This window comes from Leptonychotes weddellii, chromosome 9 (assembly GCF_054177405.1).
Source record: "Leptonychotes weddellii isolate Sample4059 chromosome 9, ASM5417740v2, whole genome shotgun sequence".
Taxonomy (NCBI): Eukaryota; Metazoa; Chordata; class Mammalia; order Carnivora; family Phocidae; genus Leptonychotes; species Leptonychotes weddellii.
In genome coordinates, this window is record NC_138377.1 from 88,114,502 (window position 1) to 88,139,882 (window position 25,381).

The window sequence follows — 25,381 nt, forward strand, 5'->3', positions numbered from 1 at the left end:
CCTGACACCATGGCCACCGATGGACATTTACAAGAACTTCTACAAAGACTACTTCCCAAATCAAAAGGTGGCCTCAGGGTGACCCCTTATTCCCATCCTTCCCTTTATACGAGCACCCAGACTGTTGAATTATCCAACAATCTAGATTATTTGGATTATTCATCACTGATTTATAGGAAGGAATATGGGAGGCTTTAAGAAGTGGTATTCAGAATTCACCTCGAAGGGCTTTCCTAGAAAAGATGCCTTTAAAAAACAAGCTGTTAAGATTTGTGGTTAACTCACCAACACTTCACCAGAGCGTGCTACCCAGCTACTGAGGTGAAAATCAAAGTGAGATTTATTTCCAAGGAATAAAGACCAAAAGACTGCCTTCATAGCTCTAAACCTAGTCACTTACTTTGGGTTTAACTCCAGAAAGGGGAGGACTAACACCTAAAAAGCTGGAAACAAAGACACATACACTTCCAGGCGTGGATTTTTATTTTCACAAAGAGACAACAATGCCTTCCCACATACAAGTATTTACAAAACCCAACTGATTCACCAAGCTAGAACCTGGGTTTTTTCCAGTTCTCAACATAGTTGGGAACATGGAAACATTTGTACCCACACAATTCCCAGAGATGGAATTTATCCACCGAACAGTGTAGATTAACCTAATAAAAGTGCACTTACCTGCACAACTCAGTCTAAAAACCTCAGTGATACAAACCTCGTGGCCAAGGTTTCATTAATCTATTTGGTTTCATACCATGCAAACCCGAACAAGTGCGCTACTACACTAACCTGAAAATCGGCTCTCATTTTACAATTAAAAAGGTTCTCAACGCTTTAGCAACTATACAGAATATGAAGGTTTATTTCAAAAAAGAGTACATTTTTTTTAGACCAGGATACACAGATGCACTTAATGTAACAGTACCTTCTGCAAAAATAGGTTACATAATACTCAGAAATGCAAGGAACAATCTTATTCTCTAAAAATTAGACAGCAGACTTTTTTTAAGCTTAGACAGCCTACAAAATGGAGGCTGAAAACGCTTGGTGACAAGAAACTCCAGAGCCTGACACCACAGAGCTAATGCTGCAAATAAAACTACTACCACACAGCTGCAAACTACTCTTTATATTCACACAGCGTTAAACAAAATGGTTTTGATTCCATCTTTTCAAATGTGTCTCGGTGCTGCAAGAAAAAAAGTTGAATGATACACAAAACTAGTAAAAGTTACAACGGAACTATTTAAACATCTTCTCCAAAATTGAGAAAAGCAATCATGTTAAATTTTAAAAAAAGAGAAAAAAAGAAAAGTCTGACAGAACTCTCAAGCAAGTCAGAGGTCCTCTTCATAAGTAGTCAAGTAAAGTTTACAGGAGATTTCAATAAATTATCTTGAAACCATGGCAGAGAGCTAATTTTCAGAATCGTCGTGGAGGTCCACCCTTAAATGGCTTAAATCCGGAGCCACTTCCTCTTGGCATGGAATTGCCACTGATTTGTACAATTCTATTAATTGGGGATGCATTACTGAAAAAGGTTTAAAAGAAAAAATTGTCAAGAACAAAAAAATAAATTACAGCTAATACCTATTAAGTGTTTATCATTTATCAGGCACTGTTCTTTGTACTTTACCCATATTAAATAACTGACTCTTTTCAACAGTTCTGTGAGGTATGGACCATTACTAATCCCACTTTCCTGATGAAGAAACTGGGATCTGGAGGTTAAGTAACTTGCCCAAGATCACGGCTAATAAATGATGGAACAAGGATTTGAACTTGGGCACTCTCACTTCAAAGTCTCTGCCTCACAGTAAGCCAATTAATGGGATGCACATGAATGGACTGAAGCAGTGGCTCTCAGAGTGTGATCCCCAGATCAGCAGCATCGGTATCTCCTAGGAACTTGAACCTCTGAGCTAGAGGACATCATCACAGAATTATTTTTGGATTTCTTTTGGAGGAGGATGGATTTTTTATACGTGTAATGGCAACGTAGTAGGTACTAAGGAGCGGCACGGGAAAAAAGACCCACCAAAACACCCTACAACCAAATTGGGAGACAAAAACCCATGGTGAAACAGTTTAAGTAGAATAAGATCAGATTACATAAAGGTTCGAATGCCTGACTGAGGATGGCAGGTTAGATCTGTGACCAGAGAGGCGGCTCATTGCTTTGGAGCAAATAATGGTATAACAAAACAGTTCTAAGAGTTAAACTTATAAATAGTGTGAGTAAGAGAAGGTAAAAGACTAATCTGAGAAGCTGAAATGAGAAAGAAGGCATAGCTATTACAATTATTTTTTAAAAATGGAACCACATTTAGAAATTTTTGCTAGGGATGGAAGAAGATAAAAGATGAGGCCCAGTCTGGGTGAACAAGATGCACAGTGGCACTGGCAAATTAAACGAAGCTGGAGGCAACATGTGGAAGATGAAGGTTTGAAACAGGAGAGGAATGAGTTTGCCTGTGACCCTGAATTTATGGAGACGGCAAAACATTTACATAAAGATCACAATATAGAGCTAAATATCAAGAGCAGTATCTGAAGTTCAACCATCTGAAGGAGCCAGCAAAGGAAATCAAAAGAGCAGAAAGAAAAGTCTGATGCATTAGAAAACAGAGGAGTATCCCCCCGAAAAAGAAAAGCCACAGTGAGCAATAGTGCTTAACCACCAAGGACACTGAGAGCTCAGAAAATAAAGGAATATAAATATATCTAGAAAAAAGGCATTGGTAACCTTTGAAGCCAAAGGTGGAATGAGTGCCAAGGCCGTGCAGACACAGATATAATAAACACTCACTCACTCCAGTCTGACGGTGGAACTGACCAGCACAGCAGTCAGCTGGATCAGCGAGCCCGCCCCGCTTCTAAGACAGGGGAATGGGAAAGACAGAAGGGCACGGAAGAGAAGGGGAGACCAGACTCGCCAGCTGAGGGGCCACGATGGATGCTGGTGCACAAGAGAAAGCTCACCTCTGAGGATACGAACAGGCTCTGGGATAGTTAAATGTGCAACAGTTTTGCTAGAGCTATTGGAAAAGGGAGGGAGCAGAACGTACTTTCAGTCTCCTCTTCCTTTCTAGGACTCCTTTCTACGACTTTTAGGAGTGACAGGTAGTGAACAAGATGACGGTGCAGACGTGAAGTTAGTGCTCTTTATCTACTGGATTATGACACACACACACACATACCTGTATCTCAACCCATGGGGCAGAATGCCAATCAGTGAACTTACAATGAGGAATATAAACTAACAAATTAACATCCGCTGCCCTGCATATAATCTCCGGGAGATCCGGAGTTAACATGGGGAAATGTGTAGGCTAAGCTAGGACTGTGACCGCTAGTTGCCATTCAATCTCTCAGAAACTATCCTGCCCTTTAAGGAAAGGATAAAGGTTTGGATGAATGCCGGCAGAAAAGTCTTAACCGGGTACTTACCTCGCGTGTTGGGTTATCATCCCTGCTGCTGTCCGGCCATCACCCATCCGCCTTGCATCATGATAGCCGGGCCCTTGAGAAGGTGGACCATGCCACTCTTTCCTTGGTCCACTTGTGTCCCGTCCGTGGCGTTCAACCACATGTCGTTCCTCAGGGTAGTGCTAAAGAATCACATATTAAAAGAAAAGTCACAACACCCGCAGCCTCATGCCGACTCACTTATGCTGGTGTGCTCTTAAGTGTCCGAAACAAATCAATAAGGTGTTTGAGAAGAAAAGGGGGTGAATAATACCAGAGCACATGCAAAGAGTTTCCAGCTTTTTTGTACTGAGAAGCTGCTCAGGCTTCAGGGCAGGGTATGGGGGCAATGTAATTTCTATTTCCGTAGCTTTCAGCATGCACGTACTTTTTGACCCTCGAGTATTTCTAGATCCATATATGATGCCTGGATGGATAGATGTGTAAGAAGGCACAGTGAGGGGTCAAAACAGTACAACGAAGCAGGGTAGGGTGTAGGATCAACGTGCAAACAGCATACAGACACGGTGGTTGTCGTCCTATTTCACACAGTACTCATTATTGCTACGATTCTTACAAGGTCTTACATACATGACTATGAAAAACAGAGTGAATGAACCTAAGGAAACAAAGGCCATAGAACTAAAGATCCAAGGAAAGCAGAGTCAGAAGTGATGACACTTAGTCTACAGAAAATAAAGCTGAAGGTACTGTACAGAGATATAATATTGGCAAAACAATTTATATTAGGAAAAACAGCATTTTCAAGGGAGGAACAGGATCTCCTCCTCGGGATACCTTTTCTAAGTGGATATCGGAATGCAGGGGCCAGTCTATGAGTTTTTACTCTGACTAAGGCAGAGTATCTGGATTACAGACCCCGTCTTAAAAGTTCTGCTCATGGGGGGTGCCTGGCTGGCTCAGTCGTGGAGGGTCTGCCTTCAGCTCAGGTCATGATCCCAGGGTCCTGGGATCGAGCCCCACATCGGGCTCTCTGCTCAGAGGGAAACCTGCTTCTCCCTCTCCCACTCCCCCTGCTTGTGTTCCCTCTCTCGCTGCATCTCTCTCTGTCAAATAAGTAAATAAAGTCTTAAAAAAAAAAAAAAAGAATTTCAGGGCTAGCATCCTACTTCTTTGGACTATTAATGTTTTTGTTTTTGTCTTAAGATTTATTTATTTGTTTGACAGAGAGAGACACAGCGAGAGAGGGAACACAAGCAGGGGGAGTGGGAGAGGGAGAAGCAGGCTTCCCGCCGAGCAGGAGCCCGATGAGGGACTCAATCCCAGGACCCTGGGATCATGACCTGAGCCGAAGGCAGACGCTTAACGACTGAGCCACCCAGGCGCCCCTAGACTATTAATGCTCAATTGTTGACAGTAAAATATGAAAAACATCAAGATCTTTTATAAGAACCTCGTCTCCCAATCGTTCCACTCTAACTAATAGAGGCCACATCAAAATGGTAAATCCTCGGAATTTATTCCTGAAGAGGTGAGAATACATCCTCAAGCATTTACCTGTGTTCCACTTCCTCGGTCCGTGATCACACCTCTGTCTCCCTCTCTGTTCCCGTAGCCCGAAGCATTACTGCGACTGCCAGGGGGAGCCCCTCTCACGCTGTGTCCTGATACTTCCCTCCCAGATCGTTCCGGCCTTTCAACTCTGTTAAACAAAACCCAAAGACATCGACAATCAAAACTTTATGACACCTTTTTGTCCTTAAACCCAAATGCGTTCTATGCCACCGTCTGGGCCCTGGCAACTACTCAAGATACCTTGTTTCCCGTTTGTCGGAGGACATGCTGCTGTCACTTTTCCAGGTGGTTGGTCTGGATGGATTGGGCCCCGCTTCTCGAGGATGTCTAGGGTGAGTGATATCAGGCCTGTCATGGATGATCACGGTTCTCCTCTCGTCTCGTTCTCCCCGGACTTCTCGCCTGTCCGTTTCTCTAAGTTCATTTCTTGGTGGTGGAGGTTCATTTCTTCTGGAATCACTGAAATTTTTGGGATACCTTTCAAAACCCGGATCTTCTCTTCGTGCAGCAGGACGTGTTTTTTTCCCTTCACTTTGACCAACAAAGCGTTCTCGCCTATTGATCATTGAGAACAAAGAACAGAAGTCCTGAGATGTACTTACTTGGCCTTATTCTTAATTGTACTTGCATAACTTACAAAAATCACAGCTTCTTTAAAAATTAACTGAAGGCAAAGCCACCAAAAAAGCCACAACCTTGATTATAATAACTTATATTCTAAATGTCTGGCATGAAGATTGTTGTTTAGCATCTGGGAGGAATTAACATCAAACACTCAAGTGACTACCGACCTGAAGGATATTCTAGTGTTCTAAACAGTTGAGGCACATCCAAAGCTAACAGTATTCCCACCTAGTTTTAAACAAGGTTAAGAAGATAAAGCCAATCTACTTAACCTTGTTACGGTGGCCTATTAAACTAATTTTTTTCCAAAGTCTATTTATTTAAGCAATCTCTACACCTGACGTGGGGCTCGAACTCATGACCCCAAAATTAAGAGTCTCATGCTCTACCGAATGAGCCAGCCAGATGCCCCAAACTAATTTTGTTTTTTTTTTTTTTTTTTTAAGATTTTATTTATTTATCTGAGAAAGCGAGAATGAGAGAGAGTACATGAGAGGGGGGAGGGTCAGAGGGAGAAGCAGGCTCCTCGCCGAGCAGGGAGCCCGATGCGGGACTCGATCCCGGGACTCCAGGATCATGACCTGAGCCGAAGGCAGTCGCTTAACCAACTGAGCCACCCAGGCGCCCGCCCCAAACTAATTTTGAATACTGAACCACATTTACATTAATAAAAACAAAAACCAAACATAGGATTTGTTCTGAACAGTCAGATCTGAGCTGTAGTACTTAAGATTTTAATAGCGAACCAAAGTTATCATTAGCAAGGCTCATGTACCAAATACAACTTTTTTTTTCTTTTCTTTTCTTTTTTTTAAGATTTTATTTATCTGAGAGAGAGCGAGCAAGAGAGAGCATGAGCTGGGGGAGAGGCAGATGGAGAGGGAGAAACAGACTCCCAGCTGAGAAGGGAACCTAACGTGGGGCTCGATCCCAAGACCCTGGGATCAGGACCTGAGCTGAAGGCAGATGCTTAGCCTACTGAGCCACCCAGGCACCCACCAAATGCAACAACTTTCAAGGTATCTATCTACCTTTCAAAAGACGAAGACTGTACTGTTGAACTCTCAGGAAACCTGCCCCTCTCTCGGTGATCAAAGTCATTAAATCTGTTTTGCTGGCGAGAATAGTCAGATCCATGGCTGAATCGTGCATCTGTATCTAGAGACAACTTTTTATTCTCGCTCCAGTAAGGATCATCTCGCCTTGAAGAGAAATATTTGCTCATTTATATAAATTAGTTTTATAATACTCCAACAACACTTACTTGGAGTCATACATACCACATGCTAGGAACTGTGGATACAGAGGGCTAATAAACTCAAGACATCAAACATTCTGTTACAAGAACAAGCTAGCAAAGAATTAATTATCAGATTGCATAAAGTCATATAGTGTTAGAGGAATTTCACAGGAGAGGAAATAGTTGAAAAATGGTCTGTTTTAAAATTCGTAAATGGAAAAGACAGCTACCATTTTATAATAAAATTCTAACCAACAGTCCACAACCTTTTCAGTCACACTAACTTCGGAAAGGTTAGACAGGTAAGTCCCAAGCACAATTCACTCATTCCATGTATTTCTCAACACAATCAACTAAATCTCACAGAACTTATATTAAGAAAATTAAATGACTGCATTTGGGTATCTGTTAAGCAGCATGAACACAAACACACAATGCCCTCTTTCCAAGTCTGTCACTTCCAAGTTTATCTGCACTACCCTGTCAGATTTTTCAAAATGGGTCTGAGTTTGAGAACCATCATGGAAGCCTACTATGGTGATGTATTTCCGGTCATAATGGAAAAACATTTGGCAACAGGAAGGGAAAGGGAAAAAAGAGCAGACTCTGCCTACTTGACGATGCACTGGATCCACTCCAGTCCTGCAATCATTCCCATCCCTACTGGATCATGACCTTTGATTCCAGTGATGGTTGCCTGTACTTGCTAATCCTCCAATCAGTCTTAGTTTGAAAGGCATAAGATAGCAAGTGTTAACTGTTAAAGAAGAAAGCAGGCAACTACCTATGATCTACATCACGTGGGCGTTTCAAAGAATTCCTTTTCTCTTGTTCGTAACGAAGCTGCTGCTGTTGCCTTCTCAGCTCCTCTCGTTCTCGAGCAATACGTTCGGCTTCCTTACGGCGTTCCTTCAGACAACACAGAAGGAAGAACCAACCAATGCAAAATGAAAACACAAGGTAAGTACATGCGCAACCTTGTTTCATCCTGTCATTAAGAAACCACCATAGGCAAGCACCGGGCAAAACACATACCTGGGACAAATATATAAACAAAATTGACTTCAGAAATCAGTAAGCTAGGCTATGGCTATTGTTCTGCAACATTAAAAATAACAGAGATTGGGTGGTGGAAGTTGGCAGGTAATTGGGAAGGTCTGATTTAGTTTCATCATTTGACTGAAACAAAAGCACCTAAAGGGAATTAGATATAAAGTTCTTAATATGTCTGGAAACTAAAGTGCTTAAAACCCTGGATGCAGTTCTGCAAAGAGAGGCATTATTTCCTTCCAGCCTTGGGAAATCATTCCCACTCTACTATGTAAGGAAATAAGTTATTATTTGCTGAGACTGGGATAGTGACAGAGCCTGGATTACAACTACTCTGGACTCATAGTCCTATGCTCAGACTGTTAGGCTGCCATGATATTGCAGAGCTTGAGTTATTACCAATTGGCTAGAACAAAGTCACTACTAAATGTATTTTGAACTAGCACCTAAGTGATTGTTATCTTTCAGGGACACCTTAATAAATGCTCATTAGCTGAACTCATTCTACAGAAGCTTTACAACAAGTAAAGCAAATTTTAGGGCAAAAATCACAGGGTTTGAAAAAGGTCAGTTATTTAAGATGAAAAGATTTTCTGACTGCACCTGTTCAATACGAATGCGTTCCCTTTCCAAGCGTTCGCGTTCCATTCTCTCTCTCTCTAGTTTTTGCCTTTCAATTTCTAGGCGCTCTCTCTCTCTCTGTAAGCGTTCCCGTTCTTCCCGTTCACGAATTATTCTAATGCGTTCTCGCTCTCGACGCTCTCTTTCTGCAATCTCTCTTCGTCTAACAAAAATCAGTATTTAGAAATACTTAAATTATGCTAGCACTGTGTGAAAGAGAATAGCTTTTGAGTTTGAATTTTTCCTTGAGGTTGGCAATTTTAAACTTCAACTCAACCTAAGTAGTTTTAATGTAATTGGAAAGAGAACTCAAAATAAAACTTTAAACAGATTCCAATGCTGTCACTTATTTATTAAGACTGTCAACTGAGGAGCTGAATTTTATAAAGTAGTTGCCTCTTAGAGGATTCCTGTTTAAATAAAAATCCCATAATAATAGCCCATTAGTGAATCAACATTTTAAAAAGGAGATATTCTACATATATGAATTTCCAAAACTACAACTTCTACTGTTTTTGAGAGGAAAATTTCCAGTATCTAGTATATGGTCTACCTCCTTAAGCAAGGTATACCTTATTTTGATGACTTGGGGTCATACCCATCAACATGAATTATAGCAAATGCTACGTAAAATAAAATGTGGCCTTACTTTAAGGGCCTTTTTGGTGTTCACCGGCCCATGCTTCTTTGAGTCAGGACACAGTTCAAATGTTTGCTGAACTGAATGAAGTTACTGTATTGGGACTTTTAATCACGTTTTTGTCATCCCCTCACTCTAAGGCCCTTCGTGTACTCTATCACCATGTCTTCTTCTAGCAGCCCAGTGGTTCTCAGTGGCTCAGTGCTGCTCCCATGGAAATCTGAGGGCCATATTAAATTATCGCAATGACCATGGGGGCTGTTAGCAGCATTTAGTGAGTGGGGACTACGGATTCTAAATATCTTATGATGCATGGAATAATCAGGATAGTTCTGCACAACAAAAAACTGTCCAACACTTACACCTTTCAAATGCCATAATGGACATTCATGTCATTAAAACAAAACAAAATCACCTTAAAAAAAAATTGGAGCCTAGAATTTGACTCATTTTTAATAAATGCTAGGTCAGTTTGTTTGCTTTGGCATGGTTTTATATACACTAAAATTTCTAGAAATGCAACTCCATGTAAATTAGAGGAAAAATGATACTTTCTTAAGACCTTCACCAAGAGCTGTTCACCATTTCAGAAATCATGTAGTAATGTCAACACCACTCCTGGTATTTGACTTACCAAAATGACACACCAATATCAGTCTGCATTTGTAGCTGTCACATTTTCATTGAGTCTAAAGAGGGTTGTAAACATCTGACTACTTCATTAGGTCTTCTAGAGAGTCGTGCCTAAACATTCATATCTGGAATATATGCTTCATTATAATTTACTTTTATTTCTTCTTTATATTAGACTTAAGGCATTATATTGGTTTTTTGGAAATTATTTATATAGGCATATTATGCATTTGTAGGCCTATTATGCATCAATTACATTTCAGCAGAGTAAAGAGGATGCTGTGACTATATATATATACACACACATATATATATATATACACACACTTTATATATATATACCCTTTATATATATATATATAAAGGGGTGCTGGTCTGACAGACCTGAGAATCACTGCTCTGGGAGCTCCCACTCTCTCATCCTGATTTATCATCTACATAGGAATCTCAGTATATTGGGACTTCATCAAAAAGAGAAAAAAAAATGGGTTCTGAGTAATGCAAGGATTATTTCCTTCTAATAAAGTATGTGGCAATCATAGTACTATTTAAGTTGCCAAATGTGTCTGGTTGTTCCTAACACTCCTGTGAATGAATAGATGAAATCCCATGATAAAAGACCTCTCAATGAGATAGGTTAATATTTGGAAATTTATATTACAAAACACTTTCACAAGAATATTGTAAGTGGCATCAAAAAACTGACATAGGAAAGCAATGGTGGCATTCATGGTGAACTGCTGAGACACTGCCACTAAAAATAGAAAATGTTTTGTTTTAAAGAGAATGCTTGCTTCAAGATAGAGCTTGAACACAATAAGGTTCACAAGGCGAATCTTCCTTCACTTGGGCTCTAATCCAAAGTACAATCAATTTTTCCTAAAATGTCAACATGCTACTTGAACACTGTAGCTTACACTGATACTATCTTATCTCAACATCATTTTTTCCTTTAAAGTCATGTTTTTCATGGCGGCAGCTTTGGAGTAGAGGAAAGAGCATTGGACTTGGAGTCAGAAGACTTGGGTCTGAGTCCCGACTCTGCCACTCATTAGCCATGTGGCATTGGAAGAGTCATTTAGCCTCTCTGGGCCTCCGTTTTTTCAATTATATAATGGGCTCACCTAATCTTACAGAACAGTTGAGACAGAGATAACAGATGGAAATGTACTTTGTAAATTATAAAATGCTATGCAAACTTAAGAAATCATTAGGTTTTACTGCACTTGTTAAAAGTGGCCAATAGCTTTCTGTGGGAATACAATTTCCAGAAATCTGGTTTGTAACTAGCGTTAAAGATGTACCTATAGTTAAAGACAGGTATAAAATAGACTCTCTTCCTACCTTCGAAGTTCCATTGCTCGTCGCAATCTTTCAAAGCGAACTAAATGCTCTCTTAGTCTTTGTTCCTTCATCTTTTCAAAAGGCAAGATGTCTTTCCTTCTATAGTCTTTGTCCCTTTTTTTATCTAGGCTAGCTCTCTCCTTTTCCTTGCTTCTCCCATGAATCTACAGAAAAAAAAAAGGTTATAACAGGACTAGAAGTTAAAACAGTTCGGGGTTTTGGTTTTCAAGTTCAGCTGGTCATTTAAAAAGGTTAAATGAGTAATGACATTCTATTTTTCTTAGATTTTCAAGCACAGAAGTATGCAAAAAATGGTTACAGAGATACTAAATTATCTTATTTTAGAAACAGGGAGAATAGGATACAGCATCCGTCCAGAGACTTACTTTCTCGTATCTTCCTCTTCTTGATGGCCTACAATGATCTCCTTTAGTTTGGTCTAGTATTACCATATGTCCTGGACTCTTGGAACCTAAGAGAAAAAAAAAGTAGATAAACAAACGCCTAAAAAACATCTCATTAAAAAAGACAATCAATATAATGTAAAAATGCTGAATTCTTAGATAGCCAGATATTCAGAAACCAGTGCATGAAATAAAAAAACCTACTTATTCTATGAGAACTTAGTTGCACATAGTTTTTAAAAATAACTCAATCCACAAACATAAATACTTTCTGTGATACCAAAAGATCCCAACTCAGTTTACACAGCTACGAATCAATGGCCGTTTACAACCAGCCCAGGTCTTCCAGTAAAGGGGCTCAGCTGGAAGAACACCTTTGTTTCCCAAGAGTAGAAAAGACGACAACTAGTGCTACTGGACCTCCCTTTCTACCACAGTGACATCTAACAAAATTTAAATATTTATCCGGACTGTAATCTCAGGTTTTCCCTTCCACTGTAAAAATGAAGTTGTAGAAAGCATTAGAAAAGGGATCAAGAAGAAAGATACATATAGCATACTTATTCGCTTCTTTTCTTCACTTTTTTTAATCGAGTCTGAAGTTTGGCCACTTGATCCATTATCATTCTTCTCGTCTTTACCTTCTATTTTCTTAGTCTCCTTGCCTTCCTTTTTTTCACACTTCTCAGACGACCTTTTCTCTTCTTTTTTGACAGAGGCTTGTGTCCTGACCATACCACCCAAGAAAACAACAAAATGAGAACTACTTCATCAATTTCCCAAAAGTCTATGTGCTTATCAAAAAAATAAATCCTTACTTGCTACTTCTATCACTCATATTTTTTTTGTCTCCAGAACTTCTTGAACTACTCTTTTCATCATTTTCTTTCTTCAGTTCTTTCTTAGAAGGATCACCTTTAACCTGAAAGGTTTAGATAGGAAAACAAAACAAAAAAACAGTAAGTTACATTTATGATCATAACAACTATGTTGCTGGGACAAAATCTGGAAAACAGGAAGTAAAAAATCTGGAAAATCTGGAAGTAAAAAACTAAAAATAAATACTTAAAAATTATACCAAATTCTACTCCCTACTGGTATAACATCTTTAAATCGAGCATTACTGGCCCTCAAAGTAACCTCCCTCTTATATACAATTAGGCAAGCTTACTTTTTCCACAGAAATCAGCTGTCCATGCAGCTCAGTGCGATGAAGATGGGCAATACATCTGGACACCTCTGTGCTTGAAGACATGGTTACAATGCCATAGCACTTTGCCCCAGGACTTCGAGCATTTGTAACTACCTTTGCACTCAGAACCTATAACATAAGATAACACTTTACAAAGTTTTACAACTATATACATTTCTGAGTAAGTCAAACTTCACAAGTAAGACTATTCAAATAAAACGGTATGTTCAGGATACAGAAATTCATGATGAAGGATAAATTTAGGATATGTATTATTCTGTTTCATATTCTTGTGATCACTATCTACTTTGCTTGTAAGTACTTAGTAAATATTCAGGGGAACAATTTAAAGTGTCAAAAAGCAATTTAACCTACTTTTATTTATTTATTTATTTTTTAAGATTTAATTTATTTATTTGACAGAGAGAGACAAAGTGAGAGAAGGAACACCAGCAGGGGGAGTGGGAGAGGGAGAAGCAGGCCTCCCACTGAGCAGGTAACTCAATGCCGGGCTCGATCCCAGGACCCCGGGACCATGACCAGAGCCGAAGGCAGATGCCCAACAACTGAGCCACCCAGGTGCCCCTATTTTTTTCTTACTAATTTTTTCAAATATATAGCCAAAACACAGTCACATCAATGAAATAATGGCACAATTAATGAAAGCAAAGAAATAATATTCTCAATTAGATTTGGGCCAAACTTCCCCTACCATAAGTCCACCCTGACTCTCTTAGAGGGGAAAAAAAAAAAAAAGGTAACTTTCTAGAAAGTTTCTAAATGAGTGTTAACAATTTTCTATAACGAGTAACTACAAGAAATTTCAAAAAATGAATAAAGAATCATCCACATATAAAAAAGCAGTCTTTAAAACAAACCCTACAAAAATACACTCTAAAGAGACACACTTTGTTTTGTGCTTTTAAAATTTATACCAATATCAAAGTGACAAATAATTTCAATTCTATAAAATCGTTAAGAGAGACAAGGGATGGGTGAGTAAGAGGAAAAGTGAGAGAACAGTCTAGTGCTGAACAAAGAGAAAGACAGACATAATGCCATGAAAAGGTAAACAGGGAATTTAGGAGGCTGTGTGGTGTGAATGGCTGGAAACTATCAGCTTTTATCTCAACTCTGGGAAAGGCAGACTTGCCCCAACAGCAACTTGATTTTTAAGCCCAACGTCTTGTTACAACGGTGTCCTTTATATAGTTTTAGTCCCAGGAAATGCCAGCATTAAAATATTGGTTTTGGATCTCTAACAATAAATTACCAAGGCTAATCACGTGACTACAATTCTCAGTATTCTGTATCTGAAACCTACAAGAATCCTTAACACTCAGGCAACTCTCTATATTAGAAGGAAAAAAAAAAGACTCCTGAAATCAACAGGATAGATTTTTGTAACATTCATTACTGGTTATTTACCAATACTAGTCATTAATAAATATTCCAAAGCCTACTGTGTGCACACAAAGTACAGCAGATAAAGCCTCTGGTATCAAAGAGCTTACACTGGTGTAGATTACATACGATGTATTAATGAAAACCAAAAATATAAGGTAGAAAGTTGTGAGTGCCTTAAGGGATACAAATCGACTATAATTCAATTCAACAACTATTAACTGACTATTTAATTATTGACTATTCTTCTCTTCTATTAGGTCTTCCCCTTATATGCCAGGGATACCTTTCCCGATAAACCAACTATAGCAAACCCTCCCCTTTTTCTTTTCTTTTTTTTTTTTTAAAGATTTTATTTATTTATTTGACAGAGAGAGAGATAGCGAGAGCAGGAACACAAGCAGGGGGAGTGGGAGAGGGAGAAGCTGGCTTCCCGCCGAGCAGGGAGCCCGATGTGGGACTCGATCCCAGGATCCTGGGATCATGACCTGAGCTGAAGGCAGACGCTTAACGACTGAGCCACCCAGGCGCCCCCCCTTTTTCCTTTCTTAGCAACTCTTTCCATCATAGCACATATCACAACTTCTGATTAAGTATATTTTTACCAGTTTTACATTTTTCTCCACTACTGTACGAGAATCTGTATGATGACAGGGACATCAGCTCCCACCCCACCCCCAAACTCTATGTCCCATCATCTAATACTAGTCTACCTATATTTTCCAAACGACCGGACCAGCCTCAGATACTCTAGTTTCTAGAAAAATCATGACAAATGTGAAAAACAAAACGCAGTCCTTGGCTGAAATGAGCTCAAAATACGAGCTTTTAATAAAAAGATCCCCAGGGCTCAGGGTGAGATTTTATGTTGAAACTCACCAATACCACAGAACTTAATAATTATGCCTATACCAGTCCTAAGAAAAACAAGAAATTGGAAGGTTTTATGTAATACCGTTTTGAATATAATCCCCATTTCTTTTTTTTTAATTTTTTTTTTTTTTAAGATTTTATTTATTTATCAGAGAGAGAGAGACAGAGGCAGGCAGAGGGAGAAGCAGGCTCCTTGCTCAGCAAGGAGCCCAATGTGGGACTCGATCCCAGGACCTGGGGATCATGACCTGAGCTGAAGGCAGACGCTTAACCGACTGAGCCACCCAGGCGCCCCAATATAATCCCCATTTCAAATGGAGATACTAGAAAGACAGATAAAAATTGTACCTTTCCATATTTGCCAAAGAGATTCTTCAAGTCAGCAGCTTTGGTATTAGAAGAAAGTCCACTAACCCAGATATTTTTAGTTGAGCTTCCACTGCTACCACTAGTACTACTTGTACTTCCTAGAATAGATTTAATATCAGACATTTTAGTGTCTTAATTGGAAATTTTATTTTTTAACAAAATTATTAGGTCCATACGATTTCAAAATTATAAAATCCTCTTTTAACTTAGTTAAGTTATGATAGTACAACCTTGCTGTATCCAAATCCTATGAATCTGCTATTATTAAAATCAAACACAATAGACAAAACAGCTAAGTAAGGAAACAAGTCTAAACATCTGTATACTTCCTACCGTGTGAGTTTAAAATCAAAATGGGTAAAACATCAACTACAGGTCTTGGACTTTCACTGTTAAGTTTAATCATTTATACTCTACCACTGCACAACCAGAAAGCAGTCATCAAAAAACATACAGACTGCTTAATTACCCTCATCTGTTCTGGGCTTTAGATCCTGAGAAATTGGGAGTGCAAGAGGGAACAGTCAAAGCAAGGGATAAACTATTTCCAAGAATTTAAACATTTAATAACAAAGACTAACCAACAGCTCATCTTCATTCTCTGGTAGAGAAAGAATAAAAAAGAAATTATATGCAGCTAGTTAACTCTGGATTTAATAAAAGACAATCTTCTAAGACAAATTAATTACATATTCAAAATCAGAAACCTCAAAATCCTTTAGAATAGGTAAATATAATGTTATATGAATCATTTTTGCACTAATTCCATCACAAATTATGGTTTCATACACAGAGATGCCATTTCTTAGAATACAGGCCTACTCAGTCACCCTCCAGGGTTTTTCCTCAAACGTGCTATTCTAAAAGGGGAGCCTTCATTCATTTGACTTTACTTGGAAAACAATTCTTACTCCACTTTAAGAAAAACAGTATGTAATAATTAAAAGTAACAATTTTTGTAACTTCAGGTGGAAAGAGTATGTGGAAAGAGTAAAAAGAGTAAAAATTTCAATGCTTTCGAATATTACATGCCACAAGTTTTAGTTGAAAAATTACTGTCAGTGTAGACTTATATGAGGAGACAACACCTACCCGACTCAAATATTTTAAATATTAATGGTTGCTGCATTTCTACTCTTAAAAAATACATTTATCAAAGGATCGATTTTATTTTATGAAATGCTAACAAGAAGCGCGTGTATCTTTTTTATATTACCAGTAACATTTGGGCCCAGGTACTTCTTTTACAAAAAAAAAAATTTTTAGCTAATAGAAAAAAGTTACCATTTAACCAAGCCCACCAAGTTTCTAAATTTAGGGTTAACACTTAATAAAGTTATTGTATTTTGTCCATTAACCAAAACTGTAAGGCATCTAAGTATTGCAATTAATTGTCAATTAGTAAGTCAATCACTAAGATTTCCAGCTACAAAACGTACCAACAAAATAACACTAAATGCACCACAATACAGATTAACATTCCCTGAAGAGGCATTTTAGGACTCTGCAGTACCTGGTGTTATTTTTCCCTTAAAATGCTTTCTTTTAGAAAACAAGAAATGTTTTCAAGTAGATGGCATATGTACAACAGGAGACGATAGCGCACAGCCATGAGATAACCAGACATCCCAACATCAAATATTGCATCTTTAAGCTTACAAGAATTTCAAATAAAACTAATTTCCAACACAAGACTCCCAGTAACCCAAAATAAGTCAAATTAAGAAGTCTTCAAGAATCAAACTCCTATATATTGGCTACGTTACTAGAAGTGTGCCCTGGTTTAAACAATGAAAGAAGTAAAACCAAATGTTAGAGACTGATTTTCTTTTAAATGCTAGACTCCACAAATAGAGGCAATTACTATTTACAGTACATTTCCTACTAGACAAGAACAGGGGAAAAGTTGTGCTGGTGCATAAGGGTTACAAATGACTATAATTAAAGATAAAATACTTCTAAAATTATAATGTAAGAAAATGAAATATCCATTGTATTAACACTCAATACAGTTGCGTAGAACACAATGGGAAAAACACATACTTTTAGCATACTCAAACCAGTTTACAAATTAAGTAATTAAAGCATAACGCTTCAATCACACCCAGAGTTTGTAGAAATCTGTTTAACTCAATAGTCTACACCGAGGCCCACCCAACATTTTTAGTATGTCAATTTTTAATGACTAAAGGTCAAAGGAAACCCCAGACAATTATTACTTTCTAACGAAAGTACGCCATTTACCACTGAAACAAACAGGAAAAAAAATTCATTACCTTTGTCATCTTTGGATGATGTCTTGCTCTCCTTAGATTCCTTTGAAGAGCTAAAGAAGCAAATCACCAGAAGAAAATTGAAAACAAAAAAAAAAAAAAGAAAACAAAAATCGAACAGCTTGATATTGACCATATTTCACACTAGTACTATTCGTACAAATTAACAATTCCAAAGGCCTAGATTAGGTTATTTGAGCAAATGATTCCCTTAGGATTCTTGCACTGATTTTCCCCAAGATGCCTGAAGAGCTAGATTTTCTGACAATTCTATTCAGTGGATATATGGCCATCTTCTCCAGATTTGAGGACTGGGACTTGACTTCACTTTGTGTTCTTAGGACTGATAGTTGTTCATTAACCATCATCACAAGGATTTTTAAAAATAAAACACAAAAAAATTGTCAATTTGAAAAAAAAAACCAAAAAACAAAAAACAACCAAAAAAAAAAAAAAACCAAATATATGCTGACAATGCGACAATGCAATCAGTAGGACACACTGCATATTACGAAGATCTTGAAATTTTTTTAAAAGTAACTTATGACGGTCAAAAATATTATAGGCAGGATCATAAGTACTAATTACTGTACATGGTCTTGAAGCCACCCCCTTAATGTAGAGTGATCTTATTGAATGCTGGAATTCAGTATCGTAAAGAACTGACATAGAAAAACAAACCTCTTTGCTTGACCAGAGGCCCCAGTAGACGAGGGCCCTTTCTTCAAAGTATCCTTTTCTTTGTCTCCAGATTCTGCTTTCTTAGAACTTTCTCTGGCTTCCTTCTCGACAGGATCACCCTTCACGCAGTCTTCCTTCTTACCATCTTTATGGTTCGCATTCATCTCATAATCCTTGCTTTCCTTCTCCGGGCTCTGTGCAATGGCGTCCTGCCCATCTTTTGGCTTACTTGCTTCAGAATCTGTAATTTTCACATTTTTACCTGTTTCTAGGAGGTCATCACCATCAAAATCCAGAGTGATGGCATCTTCAGCCTGGATTGTGACCGAGATGTTGTCATCCTCAGCTTCTTTCACAGGTGCATTAGCTTCCATCTCTTCGTGAGCTGTGTGATCAGCCTCAGCTAGGTTCCCTTCTGAAGGAAGAGGTTTAGATACTTCTTGTGTACCATCACCAGAACCTGCTATATCTAAGAGGATTTAACAGGAATAAATATGGCAAAACAAGAAGTTTAAACAATTTCATATTCATAAGCTAGAATAGGACCTAGAAAATATAAAGCCAGTTATTAGCACTGATGGAAGGTTAGGGGAAAAAAAAACACAAGGGTATTAACTAACATTAACAATCCTTTACCCAGGATCACTTATTCTTCATGGAAAAAATGATCTCTACATACAAATACCAAACAACAAAAGTGAGGAAGTGGTTCCATCCTGAGGATACCAGCTCTTCGTTTGTGGTTATAAGTTAATGGCAAACGGAAGATTTTGTTTCCCTCGATGAGATAGTGACAGATGTGCAGATTTGTTATTCAATGTTCAAATCATCTTGGGTTTAACCCTTGTGACCTTCGGAACTCCCATGGTGACGTCTTGAAAGGTCACAGTCTGAGGATATCAATCAGTCTTCAAAGTTTTTCAGGGCCCCATCCTTTTCACTCTTCTGATTCAATTCTTGGGTAGTCCAGAATCGTATGGAAAACTGCTACAGAAGGCTCCAAAGATGTCCTGCTCCATAATGTTCAGGAAATTGGTTATTTCCAGTCTTCATCCTGTCCAGCCAGTCCCGAAATTACCATTTTCGAAGATGTCTTGCATTTCCCCAAAATGGAAAGGCTTCGGGCATGTGAGATTTTCAGTCAGTAGCTTTACTTCGTCATCGCTTTTGGGCTTTTTATTCTGCCTTGCTTAGAACCCTGCTCCATGTCCTTTCTAGTCCAAAGGAGGATCCTTTGACTTCCATCCAAGAACTCTTCCATAACCTCGTACTGATCAATGCATTACTACTGATGTCCCTGTAATTGTATTGAATGAGACAGTTCTCCTAAACTATGAAAACTGTCGGAAGACTGAAAGTTTCTCTACGCAGCAAACAAAAAGTCAGTCTCCCGGTCACCCATTTTTAGGACTGGTTGTACAATTAATTATCTGTTACACTCTAGGACCCCAATAAGCACGTATGAGTTACTGCAGTGCCAGTCTTAAAGGACATTATCGACTTACCGTATGCTAGAAGTTATTTTAAAACATAAAATTAAAATTGGGTTAAATAATATATGGCAATGTCCACTACAGTAACTGATATGTACCATTAAGTTAGAACATAGCTTAAATGTTAAAAAGAAAATTAAAACCAATTGAAAAATAAAATCAAGATGCTAACTTAATTCACTAAATTGATAAATTTGAAAATAAACTCATTTCAAAAATAAGATTTCAAATAAGGAATGTTTTATTTTCACATAATTTACTATTTTTCTAAATGTCAGCAATTTTTAAACTCTACTTGGCATCAAACATACCTTTCTCATTTTCTTCTTCCTCACCATCCTGAAATTCAAAGAATAATCAAATGTAAAATGAATTCACTTAAAACTAGATTTTAGTAATAGCACAAAAGCAGTGAGGTTAAACTGGTATATAATTTAATAATATTAATTAGGGACACCTATCACTAACAAATATAGGCTATTCCGATCAGAACCAGAGCCCATTTAGAGAAATGTGGCACATTATCTGGTGGATGTGGTCTCAGACAAAACAGGTAAATCTATCAGTAATTAGATCAACAATCAAATGGATTAGTTTCAGTATTCAAAACTAGTTTATAGAATCTGAATCCTACTCACATCAAAGAGTTGCCAAAAGACTGACCTCATTATCTTATGTGACTCAGTTCAAAAGCACTTTTAGGGCGTGCTATTCAAAACAGTATGAGAAAGTATACTGTGAAGACATACACTTTCAAGGGCTTAAATGCACATTAATAAAACAAACAAACAAAAACCCTTTCTAGGCATCTCAGAAGAGGAGTGACTACAAGAGTAGTTATTTTCAAATTATTCATCCCTTCTTTCTGTTGAAAATGAATTCACAGTGGTCACATATACCCTAGTGGTCAGACACTTTAAAAATGGTATTTGCACTACAGGTAATCAAAATAGTAACTCACACTGTTTTAAAAATATGACTGATTTTAATTTTAATATGTGATCTCTTCGCTTAATCTAAAATTAAGCATGTGCTAGCCTGAAAACAGGAATACTGCAAAGGGATTTTCCCTTTTTCTCTACCCAGCAAATACTGCAAAAAACCCCTGAAGGTAGTCAAAGTCACACCAAGAAAAAACCAACATTTTCCCCAAATTAAAGATCAGAATAAGCAAATATTCATTTAATCTTGGGAAAGGAAAAAAAAGTTAAGGGATGTTTTAATTTATAACTTTTAAAATAAAAGCTGAGTCGAAGTAGATCATTTTCAGTCAAGGTGGTATGAAGCTACCACATACAAAGCCTTAGAGTAGTGGGTCTCAAACTTTGAGTCTGTATCAGAATCCCCTGGAAGGCTTGTTAAAACAGTTTGCTGAGCACCAACCCAGAGTTTCTAATTCAGGTCTGGAGGCAGGACTTGAGAATCTGCATCTCTAACAAGTTTCCAGGTGATGCTGATGCTGTTGGTCCAAGGACTACATTTTAAGAACTACTGCCTTAGAGTGACAGCCTAGTAGTGAAAGAAGACTTTAAAAATTGAACTGTAAACAAAAGTTTAAATGGTGTATTTATCTTTAACATAATTTTAGATTCCAAAAAAGCATGCATTCCTTAAAAATGTCAAATATTTTACCGTATGCTCAAAATTACATCTGATAACCACCATTATTTCTAAGAAATCATTTTAAAGGATTTTTCGACTTTAAGCTAACATGTAAGTGCCCCCAAATTATGGAATGCCCAATTGCTTTACACACTAAACATGAAGGAAACTAAAAACACTGAAACAACTAAACCACAAGCTTAGGAAGTAAGAGTCCAAAAACAAGTAGATTACTGATTGATAGCAAAGTGAATCGTATTATCACATAAGTCCATTATATTATGCTCTAATAACCTCTTTATTGTCGTTCTGTTGAACCAGAATTTAGTTTTAGTCATTGTTTCTAATCTGCAACATCTGGAAAGGAAAGAAAAATGCTTTCACTTGGGTGGAGTGACAGGCAATGGCAGCAAAGAAAGGATGAACTGTCGATTTATCTTTTTCTTCCAAATTCTTTTAGTCCAGTAATTTGTTGTGGGGGGATAAACAAACTGGAATATCTTAACTTTTACTCAGGAGAACAAATGAACTTAAAGAATGCAACTTGCCGTTTCTTTATCTACCAACAGCACACCACTTCCCAGTTATTCTCTTAGAGTTGCCATATTGACAGGTTCAAAAAAAAAAATGGCCAAATTATCTCCTGTTTTAAAAAGTAAAAAAATTTAAAAACTGTAATGTAAAAAACAAAATCCTTTCTGCTGTAATTCTACCAATTAGAAATGTTATTTCTTGCTGCTAAAATAACTGGTAAGGTTTGCCTTACTTTGCTTAAGAGCTTTTAGATATTTACCCTAATTACTCAACATGTCTTCTGAAAAGGACTCATAACATTAGTTTCTCAAATTAGAGGTAACACTAGCTTTACTACATATACTTAAATGCCCCTAGAAGAGTCTGACCCGGCTTTTAGAAAATAAAACCGACTACAGTTGGGGGTGAAGCACAGAAACCACTAGGGTTAGTAGGAAAGACGAGCCACAGTTCAGTGCAGACTTTGCTGTGCAGTATGTGCAGTAAACAAAGCACTACTAAAGTCAAACCTTTGGCCCTACGTAAGCCTAAAAGTCCTCATAAAAAGGAAACAAAACAAGAAATACAAGAAAGACAATGGGAAATTTTTCCTGTCTAAATGATACAAATGATATGCACCTTATCTGAAAATAATTTTCCTCCACTGAAAACAGGTTTTTTTCAAATGAAAAATATACTAAATCAGTAACAACAATGTAAAGCATCCTCTTATATTAACTACTTTTTGAGTTTATCTCAAAAAAAATGTAATATTTCACATAAGAAAATGAAGCAAATGCTCCCTGTAAGGTAGGAATTCATGTTGTTTATCTTTGTAGCAGGATCTACAATCCTTAGTCAAATGCCAAAAGTCATATATGAAGCTTCTCTATTTTTATTTCATCCTACGAGCAGCAATGATAAGAGACAAAGACAAGCGAAGGACTTATTTTTCAGTTAATAAAGTGCTTATTATATATACAGTAAGGATACACATACTCATATGTGTATATATATGTATATACACTAACACTCATTTTACCTTCCCCCTAGGTTAATCTCATGAGATAATGTAACATACATGTGCTACGTAAGAAGACCTCTTCTGGAAAGTCTCCTTTCCCCTGACTTGTATATAAACAGTATATTCAGCCTGATTTAAAATAAACCTTCAAAATAACCTTAAACCACCAACTGCCTGCTATCTATGCAATATGCTAAAGGTCATAGGAAATACAAAATACCCCGCACAAGATAAGTACTCAATAAATATTTGTTGAATGATTTTACTGAATAAATGTGGTGTGAGACACTACTATTTTTAGATGGAAGGAGTGAACTGCTCATTTCCATGTATGTAACGGGCTTAACTGCAGCACTGTGTAAGTACAATGAAATTCAGAAAACATTTACTAGTGTGCACTTATTTAGTGAAAACAATACCAAACTAGACATCTTGAGACCTGGGTATTTATCCTATCTTTACCACTGAAACAGTTTTACTCTGTGGTATTGTTATCCACTTAGCTGAAGTTTACCCATAAAATAGAGATAACATACGACCTAAATAGAATACAAATAATTAAATAAGATAATGGATATAAAAAGTTCTCTGTAAACCATAAAGCACTACATAAAAGATACTAAAGAAAGTTTTATGGAGGAGATACAGATAAATCTGGCTTTCAAGGTACACAGACTTCATATGACAAAAAACTGGTATCAAATTACTGAAACATTAAGGGCAAGGGCAAATAGAAAAAGGAATATACATGGTGTGATCAGAGAAGACTGAAGAGACTGAGATTAGAGGAAATTTTTAAGAATTACAGCACTAGCAAACATAAACATTTTTGAGAAAAATTTCCCCAAATTTCTCAAGTAACGGGTATCTTCAAGCTAATAAAACAGTATCACAACCAGACTGCACAGGTACTCTTAGTACTTAGCCAGGATCTATGATCAATCCTAACATTAATCCAGCAGGTAGGAATTACAATGTTCATTTTACAGACATAGAAACTGACTAACAGAATCTGCCCAAAGTCATAATATTATAGGTAACTAATAGAAGCACAATTTGAACCAAATTCTATGTAGTATAACAGAGGCTAACGCTTAAAGGCCAAATATTTAAAATCCAAGTAAGCCTGAAAACTGGCTTGAGTGAAGGGACTTTTTTGAATGCATTTTTCTCATAGCTTTGATTTTGAAACCATGTAAATATTGTAAATTATAAAATCAGATTAAATATTCTAGCTATTTTGAATTATATACTCACAAGAAGTTACAGATTCAATTTTTTTAAAAGCAATACTTTAATTACTGAAAATAAAATGAAACACGTCAACCTAAATCTCTATGAGTTGGGGTGATATAACCATATAGTGCAGAACTAGTCTAATATGCAGTAACTGTTCATTCCTAGAAGGGTACATCTTTTTTTTTTTTTTTTAGAAGGGTACATCTTTAGGACAGATATAATGGGGAAAAAAATCTTAAATCATTTTCAGTAATCTGTTGTTTTTTTTTCTCAGTAATCTTTTTGATAGTGGTGTTGGTATTAAGTTTCTAAGACTCTTGTAGGTATACTGTAAGACAAAGAAAATGATTAACTTAGAAGTATCCCTATGACCTCAAAATCTATTTAACTTAAAAGCAAAAACAAACCAAAAAACCACACACATTCACTAGCACTGTATCTTGAAAGAAAAGACCTAGAAAGCATGAAAACCCAGTAGCAATGAACACCCCTACCACCGAGACCAGGTTCTTGAAAACCACTTACCACCAAAAGGAAACAATGGCTAATTAGGTCTAGAGAAGAAAAAGGAACATCATTACATACCAGAAAGCAATCAAAGACTACTAGGATCATGTTGAAATGAAGAGGCTCTCACAAGCTACAGATGGGGCAATTTGAACATTGAACAACGATAACTACAATGGACTTAAATACATTAAATATATTTAAACCCATGAATTCAAAATGAAACTAAGGGAGGAAAAATAAAAAACTCATTAGTCACTGTTAAAGATACAAATGAACTGATTCATTATTCCAAAAATTGGTAAATAAAAGGAAAAGCATCAGAAATAAATACATATGCTGGCTTTCCTTTGTAAATGGTACCACTGAGTAACCAAATAGTAGGAGATATTTCTATTTCTAGGACCATTCCAGCTAATAAATAAGGAAGAAATGACAGAATTAGAATATCATTACTTTGATCCAAGGGGTATGGATCAATGATTGGTACCATCATCGAGAAGATATAACCAGACGTTAGGTGTAGCCAAATGGAAGAACACAATACTATCTATGAAGTAGTTGGGTGTGTTGGGGTGGGGGTGGGGTGCCCTGAATCGGACAGCAAGCCTCTAGATCCCATGGCCAACTTACCCATTTACAGAGAATACA

General features: G+C 37.3%; 1 protein-coding gene across 6 annotated transcripts in view; it reads right to left on the reverse strand.

Annotated features, from left to right (window-relative positions):
• Positions 1 to 465: 465 nt before the first annotated feature.
• SLTM (SAFB like transcription modulator) overlaps positions 466 to 25,381 on the reverse strand; it is a 43,073-nt gene continuing 18,157 nt past the window's right edge. For 2 of the 6 annotated variants that reach the window (XM_081831154.1, XM_081831155.1), the window contains exons 6-21: positions 20,157 to 20,184; positions 18,353 to 18,767; positions 17,675 to 17,724; positions 15,378 to 15,496; positions 12,732 to 12,881; positions 12,379 to 12,482; positions 12,121 to 12,287; positions 11,543 to 11,628; positions 11,157 to 11,320; positions 8,522 to 8,702; positions 7,653 to 7,777; positions 6,660 to 6,830; positions 5,245 to 5,559; positions 4,987 to 5,131; positions 3,451 to 3,611; positions 466 to 1,531 (exon numbers count right to left, since the gene is read on the reverse strand). In XM_081831154.1, coding sequence (XP_081687280.1) covers positions 1,423 to 1,531; positions 3,451 to 3,611; positions 4,987 to 5,131; positions 5,245 to 5,559; positions 6,660 to 6,830; positions 7,653 to 7,777; positions 8,522 to 8,702; positions 11,157 to 11,320; positions 11,543 to 11,628; positions 12,121 to 12,287; positions 12,379 to 12,482; positions 12,732 to 12,881; positions 15,378 to 15,496; positions 17,675 to 17,724; positions 18,353 to 18,767; positions 20,157 to 20,184 — 2,490 coding nt within the window. In that variant the 3' untranslated portion in view covers positions 466 to 1,422. Of the gene's footprint in view, positions 1,532 to 3,450; positions 3,612 to 4,986; positions 5,132 to 5,244; positions 5,560 to 6,659; positions 6,831 to 7,652; positions 7,778 to 8,521; positions 8,703 to 11,156; positions 11,321 to 11,542; positions 11,629 to 12,120; positions 12,288 to 12,378; positions 12,483 to 12,731; positions 12,882 to 15,377; positions 15,497 to 17,674; positions 17,725 to 18,352; positions 18,822 to 20,156; positions 20,185 to 25,381 lie in introns of all 6 variants that reach the window. The other 4 variants (XM_081831152.1, XM_081831153.1, XM_081831157.1 and 1 more) reach the window with 3 other exon arrangements.